Genomic DNA, 11,283 nt, shown 5'->3' on the forward strand with positions numbered 1-11,283 from the left:
ATTTTTCCTTTTTTTTTTCTTTTGAAAGACTGTACACCTGCTCAGGTGAGTTCTTACATCTCTGAACTATCCTGTTTATGGAGGATGCATGAAGCTTTCAGACAGTTTATTTAAAAAGATTCCCGTCTGTTTCATTCACATTTTTATACATCTACATTGATGACATGAAGAACTGCAGCAACACAAATGTTTTAAAAAAAACATTTTCTTTAAAAAAAAACTCGATCAAATTAAATTAATCTTAGTTCTTCTGGAGATTTACTGCAGAACTTTGATGATGTGGAAATTCATCCAGCAACTTCCTGTTGGCCTCTGTTTCACAGTCCGAGTCCGAATGTTTCGAGGTGTGTACCTCAAGGCGGAACTGGAACCGATGGATCTTCCGGTGCGATGAGCAGAAATGTTGAACTGTTCCTTTAAAAGCTCGGTCGGCAGTAATGCGTCTCACAGAGACGACTAAACGTGAAGCGTCCGTTCAGTTTGTAGTTTCCGACATTCCCGTTTTTCCTCCCAGTTAAAATATTTTCAGTCCTGGGGCTTCAGGAAAGCTTTCTTTGAGTTTTTCACAACTACGTTCTGGTTGACGTCGTCCTCGTCCATCGCCGCTCGCTCGCGCTTCTTTGCAAACTTCTTCTTCATGGTTCCCACTAAACTCTCGTACCTGAAACACAGAAACGGGAAGCTGAGAATCAAGACTCATGCAAACATCAGTGTGTAGGTGGACAGGAGCGCTAACTTTTGGGGGGGGTTTTGTTGACTGAATAACAATGAATTGATATTCAGCTATTATCTTAAAAAACAACGTTTTTGCGTGTATGAAGAGGGCCGACCGTCTTTCGATAAAAGGGCTACATTTTTATGATATGCCGAGTTTAGAAAAACAAAACAATGTGAAGCTTAAGGACCTTGTCGAGTGTTTATATTTCAAAACAGAACCGTATAAAGTGCATTTTCCAACCCAACAGGACTCTGTTTGGACCGTTTCTCTTCAGTGATATAACCGCCATCTTTGATTCTGTATCAACAGCTTTGCTTAAGGATGACCAGCGGCGCCCTCTGTTGGATGGCAACCAAATTATAACACTAAAAGAATGTTAAAGCGATGTTATTAGCTAATCTATTGGAACTAAATGTATTCTAATAAATCAATCCTAGTCTGGATGGTCATAATCTGCTTTACCTCAGAGCCATTTCTTCATCAGTGACGTCCGTCTGCATGCAGCTCACATCCTCCCCCTCTTCCTCTTTTTCATCTTTAGGATTCAGCAGCACCATCAGTTTCTGGAACAAATTGAATAAAACACTGTCAGAATGTCCTCACAGAATCATTTTAAATTAGGTCTGGTTTTGCTGGTTCTCACCTCCACCTCTGGATTAAACCCTTTGAAGGACATACGGCCATAGAGCAAATCCTCACAGGGAACCAGGCTCTTCTCCTCAATGATCAAGTTCCTGAAACAACAAACTGTGTGATGCTCTCCAAATAACCTGAACCAAGAGCTAAATAAATAAAATAGAATAAAGTCCTATGGAGGACAGCATTATTTACCTTCCTAACTAAATATTTAGTTTACATAGTAAATATTTAGCTTTCATACATGACATGGTGAAAATGTGACTTGGAAAAATGAACACCCAGATTTTTTCCCTCTGTGACAGGCTAAATAAAACATAATATTGCTGCTAATTTTTTACTGTGCAATTTTACAAATGGCACTCCATACACTTCTCCTTAATAAAAACGTGCCAGGTTTACTGTCTGAGATCTGTTGGTTAAAACTATCTGGTAAAATATAGTCATCAATATTAATTCAGGTCAAATTGATCCAACAATACCATTCTGAAACTGATCTCAGATCGGTTGAAACTTTGACACTTACTCTTTTGCTTTAAGCTCCGGCAGATCCAGGTACCAGTGCTCATCACTGATTATCCTTTTCTCGTCTTCTTCCAGCTGCTTCTTCGTTTCGGCGTCCAGCCCTCTCTGCATAAACTACAGAACAAAGAAAGTAATCTGTAACTGTAAACAACAGGGCAAAAAGCCCTGAATATATGACTAAAACCTTATGATCAGAGATCAAAAATAAAGTCTATATTTATATTAGGAAACGTTTCGTATAGTTTTATTTAAACATGCAGGATCGGTTACGTCCAACTCGACATCCCGCTGTTTATTTTTATATATTAATAGAAAGTAATAATGCTAACTCCGGATGCTAACACTTACCTTCATCCTCAGCAGGTTCTTTGACAATTTCAACGACTCCCCGGCCATTTTTGAATCGATCGACGGATAAGCTAATTCTAACTAACCCGAATTAACTAAATTAACTTTACTAAAATTAGCTTTTTGGTGTGTTTTGAAACTCAGCTACTTGCACGACTTGCACCACACGTCGCTCAGTCTGATGAATCGAACCCCGAGCAGCAGCCTGGATTCATCGATCAGCTTCCGGTTGATCTTGGTGTTTGGCGCCCCCTGCTGGTAAGGAGAATACTTTTGATTCTTTTCTTTCATTTATTGTTTAGGCATCTTTATTTGTGACGATGTACAACAAAAACAAGAATATGGAAATTAGACAGGGGTAGCATAAATAATAATAAAGGAAATGTCAGAATTGCATATGAATGACAGAAAATTCTATACAAAGTAATGTTTGTGTCACCTTATGTAAAAATAAATTAAGACAACGGATCATCCAGACTCTTAAGTTAGGAACAAATTGTTCTTCCCATTTGATCAGATAAAAATCAGATTGCAAGCATATATTGTTAAAATTCAACCAGGCAACAGAGTTTCTCCTCAAAACTTAGTGTGGTTGATTAATAAGTTAATAAATAAATGTTTTGGATTTATTTTCCCCCTTTGTTGAAACTCAAACACGACATTTTTCCAATGCAATTGAACATTTGCTGATGTTTTTGAATAAACATAGTTATAAAAATGTTCCCAAAATACGTTGGAATAGGAACACATTCAGAACAAAACAGTGACAGACCGAAGGGGGGAGAAAGAACAGAAAGAACAGTTTACAGCAACTTCTTTAGGGCTTTAGCAGGTCTCTGGTCCACTTGGTATTCACATCTGCATTTTAATTTTTAGGTGAACCAGAGTTCACATTCACACCTCCACAAATGAACTGGACTTTTTAGACAAATAAACCAGAGTTTGATTGAAGTGGACTGAACAGACTGTTTCACTCTCAGTCTTAACTTTTTTTTATGCTTTGAGGCCATTTAGGTTTTTAGGAGACCCAGACTTTATCTTGTCAGGCAAAGTCTGGGTTCCTGCTCTTCCTCAGATGAACTTGTGGATCACCACTTCCTTCAGCGACCGGAAGCACACCTCCCCTCTCTCGCCGTTCCTGATGTCCGTCAGCTCGTCCTGCAGCTGAGCCACGGGACGACCCAGCTGGTACCCCAGGTCCACCAGCAGCTCCAGCAGCGCCGCTCGGTAGGGCTTCAGTCCGTAGCGCCTCACGGGAGGAAGAGCTTGCTGAGCAGCTGAGAAGGCCTGCTCCGGCTCGTCCAGGTCCCGGTAACACACGGCGATCGCAGCGAGGGCGGGGACGGTCAGGGTGGACTTCTGCCACGGCAGCAGCTTTTCCTGGATCTCCAGGACCGTCTGCAGCTGCTCCAGAGCGGCCGTGAACTGGCCCGCCCGCAGCAGCACGTGGGCCTGCTTCTGCTCGTGCTCGGTGAAGAACTCCGAGAAGTGGGCGGAGTGTCTGACGCAGCGGGTCGCGAACAGCTTGGCCAGGTAGTCCTGCAGGGCCAGGCGGCGCTCCAGAATGTTCTCTGGGTTGAAGTTTCCCTTCAGGAGCTTCGGGGGCAGAAGAACATCCTCCAGCTCTTCGTCAAACTCCTCCAGCAGTTTGTGGTGAAGCCGTAGGAAGTCACTGTAGCGGCGCTCGATGGAAACACGGCGGGAATCAAAGCTGCCGGAGCGCATCACGACGATCTGATACGCCTGTAGACAGAGAGGAAGACAACATGGACACAGTTGGCGAAGGCTCCACCGATTGCAGGTTTCTGCCCGAGCCAATGTTTTAAAAGCCTGACCTGCCGATTCCGAGTTTGGAAGATATCGATTTATTTTGCCTAAAATTTTGCTAAAAATAGCCAGAAAGTCACTGATTTGGGGTGACTATTGTTAATTGCAAACATGGAGACATGACCTTGTGCTTGGGCCTGTCAGTCAAACCTCTCACAGCAAAGCAACAGGAAACTGTGTCTGATTGTAGAGCTTTGCCAGGGGGATAAGATCTGCTTCACATGTCAGCATCTGCTGATCACCATTCTCCCAAAATTAAGGAACGCCAGCAGGGTCACATGAACATTTCATGTTACTTTGACATGAATACAACGCAAACAAAGTGCAGTGTGTGATGTTTATGAGTCGAATGCATCAAAATGAGTATCGATGACGTTCCGTCGGATGAATGTGACCTGACTGTTCAGATTCAAGTCACATTGGAAAAAAATCAGACACATGTTGGATATCGAAGTACAGTGGGCCTCATTCAAATAAATATCTGATCTGTGTTGTTCAGACTGTCATGAAAAGATCGGATATGGATCACATTAAGGCAAAAGAAAAATCGTAATTGGGTCACTGCGGGCTGCAGTGTGAACGCAGCTTGAGTGTGTTTTTATGTCTCTTCCAGGCAATTTTACCTCCTGACAGTCTAAGTCTCATCTCTTCCCATTCTCTCTTTCTGATCGTCTGCTGTTTATGTGTCTTGTTGCTGAAATATGCTATACAAATCAACTTGACTGACACATAAACATCACATAATTTACACGTTTGAACATTGTAACGGGAAATGTTCATGTGTACATGAACCTGCTGGCGTTTCATATGTTACTGTCACCATTGACTGTCTCTCCTGACTGTTGCACCTGATTTTCTCACTCATTTGACTCCTCTTATTTACTGTCTGCATCATGTTTCTGCTGATTTTCTCACCACATATTTGTTCAGCAGCTGGTCCACAACTCGACTCGATGGGATCTCAAACAGCAGCCGGACCGGTCGCTCATTTTGCTTCGCCAGCTTCAAGTTCTGTTGGAGCTCCTTAGTGGTTAAGCTGGAACAACCGGGCCTCTGACCTAAAACACCAAACAGTTAGAATGAATAAAAGCCACTGAGCTCCTTTACCAGGATCAAAATCAACAATATGACATAAACAGTGAAAAACCTGTCAGAAGACAGGTTTTTACAATTTAAACACTTATTTTTTTATTTTTACAAATACAAACTTTTATTGCTTTTACAAATCAGTCTTGATCAACATAATTAATAAGTTTCTTCAAAATAATAACAATTAAAGAAAACTATTCAGCATAAAAAAAGTTATCTAATTTAACAGAGGTCCAGCTAATTGGTGCATGTAGAAATTAGTTTTCACTCTGACATTGAAAGGAATTTTGTGATTGTTTTTTCTTTTTACATTTTGTTGATCCTGACTGATTTGAAAGAAAAAAAAAACAATAAAAATGTTAAAATATTCAAGAAGGTGAATGCTTTTTATAGACACTGTATAAGAATATTTCAATGGCTGATCAGCTACCCGCTACCCCTATTTTATATTCTATACATTGGTTATAAATTGATTTTAGAATTTATTGTAATGTATATGCTACGTTGAGCCCGGATAAGGATAAGTGCCCCTGGGCTACAGCCACTTTTGGTGGCCAAAAAACAAACAAAACTACACTTTACTCATGCAAATTACAGTAAATTAACAGGGAGACCTATCAGCAGGTGGTTGATTGCTCCTTATCAGCCCCCAAAAGATATACCGGTACTATAAATTTAGAATTTTAAAATTTTTCAGCATTGTGCACATAAAAATAAAAATGTAATCATATTAAAACTCTACACTACACATGGGATTATGAGTTTTATATAATATAGTGCTGTAAAACTTTCATTCAATACAAAAATACCCTAAATATTTTCCCCCCACACCTGAAAAAACTTGCCGCCCTGGGTTACTGCCACTGTAAGCCCTTGGTAGAATCCAGACTACATCCTGTGAAGTGTTGCCTGAACGATTGCAGCATCTTCATGTCAGTTTGAACACCTTCCTCATTGTTGTTTAGGGGGGAAATGCTCTCAAAACTCTTCTGCTTCTCTTTTAACCTTTTCCTTTCCACTCATTAAAATTTCCTTTTATTCTCTGCTGAAATTATGCAGGCTTTTAATAGCTTTTGCTTTTGTTGCTTCAAAAGAGTAATATAATCTCCAGATTTTTTCTTAATAAACACAAATCTCCATGTATGTTGCAGAACCTCATGCAATTTTACATTTTTGAGGCAAAATAATCTGTTTCAAGGTTAAAGTTCTGATTTTAAAGATAGTTAGAGGTCATCATGGTGAAGATCGTCTAATGAACCTGGTCTTGTTTCATGTTCTGATGAATCCAATCTCAAATCTTACAGAACTTTGATTCATCATAAATAAAGCTGAACTGTCCCTTTAACAGAAAACTCACCACTTGATAAAAACAACAGTACCTGCAGCCATCTGGTCCAAATCTTCAGAGCCCTTCGCTGGAGAAACCCAGAGGTCAGATCTGGTGCTGGGAGACGTCCAGGTTCATGCTCCTCTCCTTACTGGACCAACTGGATCAGCTGTACTGGTTCTATCATTAAACTGGTTCTGGGACTGAACGGGTCTGTTGCAGGCTGTGAAGCTCCTGCTGAAGTCAAGAACTCAGAACATATTTGTGTTAAAATGAGGAAGTTCTGCTGATAAAATAGGAAGAGAAGGAAGTGAAACAAAGTCCAGCAGCAAACTGAGAGAGGAGCGCTTGTTTTAGAGCAGCCGACACAGCAGCCGGGCGGAGTTAGCCTCAGTGAGAGTGAAGGATTGATATAATCTTGGTTCTGTGGCTTAAACTGATATCAGGCTCTGTGACAAAGAGAACAAAACAGTTCAGTGACTTTTAGGACACAACAATTTCTTTAAGTTAAATTAAAGGAAAGCTTTAATGTCAGAAATAATAAAAATGGTTTTAAAAAGATCATATTTGTCCCGCCCTCTGCTTCATGGCGTTACCTGACCGTTACCTGTCAGAAATGAAGCATCTCTCAGGGCTGCAGCGCCACCCAGAGGCCGACGGCGTACTTCAGGAAGTACGGCTTCCAGCGCGGCTTGAAGTAGCGGCTTCAAAGGTGAGTCCTGGTTCTGGTTCGGTTTCGGACTCCAATGAAGACACACCTGTGTGTTTTATTGAGTACAAACACGTTTTCTGAGGCGTTTAGGCGCGTTCAGATGCTTTTATGTTGTTTTTTTATGGAAAGTGAAACTAAAAAGTTGGAGCAGGAACTTAAGACAAACATTTAATGTTTCACCGCTTAGGGTTAAAAAAAGGTTAAAGCCAATACTAGTACTATTAGTAGTTATGAAAAAAATAATTTTACCGGGTGTTTTTTAAAGCAGTGATATGTTCTGCTGGCTGGTTTCGGATAGCTGAACGTGTTCCAGCTGCTGTTCCAGCTGCTCGAGGAAAACTTTTCAGAAACGTGAGGCTGAAGTTTTAAATCCTGTCAACTGGATTTAAACAAACTTGATGTATGGATGAGAGAATCAGGGTTGTCAGATCTAACAGTTTCCAATCCTAACCCAACTTGAAAACAAATTCAAACTCTGATGAAACTGAAAAAACATAATAATAAACTTCTTTAAGTAAGTAGCGTCTTCAAGAATATTTGTGTTACTATCAATGTTGTGCCATACAGCCATAAAGTTACCTAATGAATCGTTTTTATCATGATTTTTATTGTTATCAAAATAGTACCACAAAATATTGTGATAAAATTCTAAGTCCATATCGCCCACGGCTAATTCTCCATTTACTAATCATTGATGATGTCACATTTAACATATTTTGATATATCAATTTAGAAATAATTTTCTTCTAAATATTTTCTAAGCCCCCCCTAATGTTGTGAAAAGCATCCCACATTTTAACAACCTGCCCAAAGTTGTTCAATAGCAGGAAACTCGCCCAACCTGGCAACACTGGTGAACAGGCTGAGAACATGTGGGAAAATTAAATGTTTTCTGCTCCGTCTTCTGCAGGTGAACATGGAGAGTCTGCAGGATCAGGACAAGCTGTTGCTGCTGGTGGAGAAATACTGCAACCTCAGGTCACCACCAGTAGCATATTTCGAGGGACCAGTAGAACCAGAGAGGCCTTCAGGCCTGTCACCCTGCAAACCATTAGTAGATAAAACATTGATTCTTCGAATACCCTCCGTGGACATAGAGTCTGACTCCTTCGATCGTTCTGGATCTGTAAGAAAAGGTCAGAAACATTCTGCAGAAACACACCTGGTCCTGCTGAGTGTTCATGCAGCAGCTTTTTACATTAATAAATCATTCCAGATGTTTCCAGCAACTGTCTGTATCCTACTGGAGCAGGTAGCACCTCTGCATGACCGTGTTTCCATAGTAACATGGTTTTAGATGATTTTTGCAATGAAATTGATAATTTTTAAAAAAATAAAAACTTCGGGATCTGTAACAAAACTTCGGATTGCTCCACAGCCCAGAATGTCCCGAGGCAGCTGGCGAAGATTGCGGATTCGGCACCGATTGCCGAGCAGAACCTCCAGACACAAGACGGTGAGACCGTTAACAAATACCCTCAGTTACCTGGACAGTAGCTGCATCTTTATCCGATTCTCTGGGTTTTAACAACACGACCACAATTAATCATAAGTCAGCTGGTTGCATTCCTACTACCTGTCTTTTTTCATTATGAACATTTACAGAAGAGGCTCAACTTATTCTACAATTTATTTTTCTTAAATGGTACAAGATTTGTTTCGATCTGAAATCTGAAAGCGGAAATAAATTAAAATTTTAGTTATGAAAGCTAACAAAATCAAATATTTTATGTAGTATGTATTGGAATACCATTTTTGTGGTTCTAGGTGAGTTTTATTTTGTAGCAACGGGGGCAAAAGGTCCTCTTTGAATGGGGAAGGTTGCTGATCCCTGGTCTGGTTGAAGGAGGTTCTGATCAATTTTCTGTATTTCTGCAGAGATCATCCAGAGGCTCGTCGAGCTGATGATAACACTTGGAGATGACATTAATATGAAGGTGTGTTCTGAACCAGAACCAGAACCAAAACACGACCAAACTCTGTTTTAATCAGTTTCTTTCCCCGCTCAGCTCAAACAGAACCCGGCCCTGCAGCAGCAGCTCCAGGACCTGAACTACAACCTGTTTGAGAAGCTGACGTGCACCGTGCAGAACCTGGTGGCGCCACCGGACCAGGCGGCATGCCCAGACGGTCTGGTCCAGAAGCAGAGGATCGCCTGGGCCTTTGAGGTGACCAGCAGACTGTCCTCCGTCACTGTGGTCCACCGCAGGGCGATACAGCAGTTTGGAGCCCGATACATCGCAGAGAATCACGCTGGCTGGGTCCAGCAGCAAGGAGGCTGGGTAAGAGGGCTGGTTCTGATCCGCTTTGATTACTGAAAGGAATGACTGTCTGTGCATTCATTACATACTTGTTAAAATGTAATAATATTGAACATATTTTTGCATTGATTAGTCCCTCCAGGATTTCGTGATTTGTTTTTGTGACACAATCAAAAGCAAATATTTTGACATTTTGCAATATTTGTGCTTTGATATGACAATAAATGTGGCTTTTTGTTACTTACCATTTCGATTGCTGACAATAACTTAATATCTAGTAAACCTGAAGAAGCAGTGTCATAAAAACAAGAAATACTGCCACCTGCTGGTAGGAGTTAGCAACACTTAGACACAATGGTTTTGACCATTTTTGCACAAAATTTGTACAAAAAACTTGGAGGAACCGAGTTATGTCATTTGGCATCTGAAGCCTAAAGGGCCACATAAAAAGTTATGGTGGACCAGATTTGGCCCCGGGCCTCGAGTTTAACACGTGTTAGAATAACAGCTTTTAAGAGCAGGAGATCTATTTTCTCCAACCTGAATCTTGTCCCAGATGCTCCAGATTTTGATCCAGTTGAGACATTTTCTAACAGTATCTTTGTTTCCTTTATTTATTTCTACAAAACAGTTTTATCTGTGAATTCTGCTCTTCTTTTTATTTTGGTTTATTCTCACTCTGATCTTGTTTCTGTGTCCATCAGGAGGAAGCTTTTGACTGAACAGCTGACCGGTCAGACGGAGAAAACTAAACTGTGAACAACTTGAAGATATTTATTTTTTCTAATTAAGATTTGAAGTTTTTGGAATAAAATCAAAATGAAAAAGGAAAACTGATCATCACAGTTGGAATAATTTAGTTTTTTGTTTGTTTGTTTGTTTGTTTGTTTGTTTGTTTGTTTAATTTTGGGGGCATTTCTGTGATCAGAACCACATCTGTCTGATTTTGCCAATCAGACAGACCAAAATCTCATAACTGAGCATAGTTATATAGTTATAACTCCATTTTGTGAATGGAGTTGTGGGGAAAATTAGGAAAACATTAATTCACTAAAGAGTCACAAATGAATTTGTAAGTAAAGGGGAAAACAAAAAATATATAGTTTTAAAAACAGATGAAATGTATGTTTTTAAAAATATAATTTACTGGACCTAAGCTGAAAAAATAAAAATAAATGGCAATTATGTCATAAAACATGAGGTAAAATTATCCTTTTTAATTAATTGTTGTGTTAATTTGAAAATAAATTCCTGTGGTAGATTTTGTTGAAATAACCAACTTTTTCATGTATGAAGCTCTTTTGTTTAGCTACACCAAAGATAAAAATAGCTCACATGGTTATAAAGGTTATAAAGGTTGCTGACCTTTGACTTAACCCATAACCCCAAAAAGTTCTGGTCCTCCGCAGTTGGACCGGGCCTTAGTCCAGAACAGATCCATCTGTCTTTAGAAGGTGACTGTCCCAAAAAGGCAAAAAAAATAAAAATAAACATACACACCCTGAGAAGCAGCTGCTGCTTCAGGCTGAAGCCAATTTAATGCAATAACGGTCCACGTTTGCACTTCCGGTTGCTGCTAAAAAATAAAAGCCTCAATGCTCACTAGCATAAAAGTTATCTAATTAGTTTGGATCTGGGAGCTGATTGTGAGTTCAAAATGTATTTATTTTAAATAAGATAAAGCATTATTTGAATCTTTTTACTTTATTTTAATCTTGTGGTTTTTGTAGTTTGAACCAGAAGTCAGCACCCAAAAATTGTACTCAAGTCTAACATATTTTTACTCAAGTAGAAACTGTCCAAGAAATTACTCGAGTAAAAGTAAAATAAAGATATTTTG

At 39.8% G+C, this 11,283-nt stretch overlaps 3 protein-coding genes across 3 annotated transcripts; 1 reads left to right on the top strand and 2 right to left on the bottom strand.

Annotated features, from left to right (window-relative positions):
• Positions 1–88: 88 nt before the first annotated feature.
• On the bottom strand, positions 89–2,735 carry mphosph6 (M-phase phosphoprotein 6). The gene is made up of 5 exons (XM_008411896.2): positions 2,228–2,735; positions 1,881–1,993; positions 1,362–1,452; positions 1,181–1,281; positions 89–661 (listed from the first exon to the last, which is right to left on the bottom strand). The coding sequence occupies exons 1-5, from the start codon at positions 2,273–2,275 to the stop codon at positions 526–528; spliced, it is 489 nt and encodes a 162-aa protein (XP_008410118.1). The 5' UTR covers positions 2,276–2,735; the 3' UTR covers positions 89–525.
• Positions 2,736–2,839: 104 nt separating this feature from the next.
• On the bottom strand, positions 2,840–6,843 carry snx20 (sorting nexin 20). The gene is made up of 3 exons (XM_008411895.2): positions 6,523–6,843; positions 4,970–5,112; positions 2,840–3,970 (listed from the first exon to the last, which is right to left on the bottom strand). The coding sequence occupies exons 1-3, from the start codon at positions 6,530–6,532 to the stop codon at positions 3,299–3,301; spliced, it is 825 nt and encodes a 274-aa protein (XP_008410117.1). The 5' UTR covers positions 6,533–6,843; the 3' UTR covers positions 2,840–3,298.
• Positions 6,844–6,997: 154 nt separating this feature from the next.
• si:ch211-218c6.8 (uncharacterized) lies at positions 6,998–10,280 on the top strand. Its single transcript, XM_008412467.2, has 6 exons — positions 6,998–7,182; positions 8,093–8,318; positions 8,561–8,638; positions 9,061–9,119; positions 9,192–9,464; positions 10,148–10,280. Exons 1-6 carry the CDS (start codon positions 7,057–7,059, stop codon positions 10,163–10,165), a joined length of 780 nt encoding a protein of 259 aa, XP_008410689.1. The 5' UTR covers positions 6,998–7,056; the 3' UTR covers positions 10,166–10,280.
• Positions 10,281–11,283: the final 1,003 nt, after the last annotated feature.

Source organism: Poecilia reticulata, linkage group LG6 (assembly GCF_000633615.1).
Source record: "Poecilia reticulata strain Guanapo linkage group LG6, Guppy_female_1.0+MT, whole genome shotgun sequence".
NCBI classification, from domain to species: Eukaryota; Metazoa; Chordata; class Actinopteri; order Cyprinodontiformes; family Poeciliidae; genus Poecilia; species Poecilia reticulata.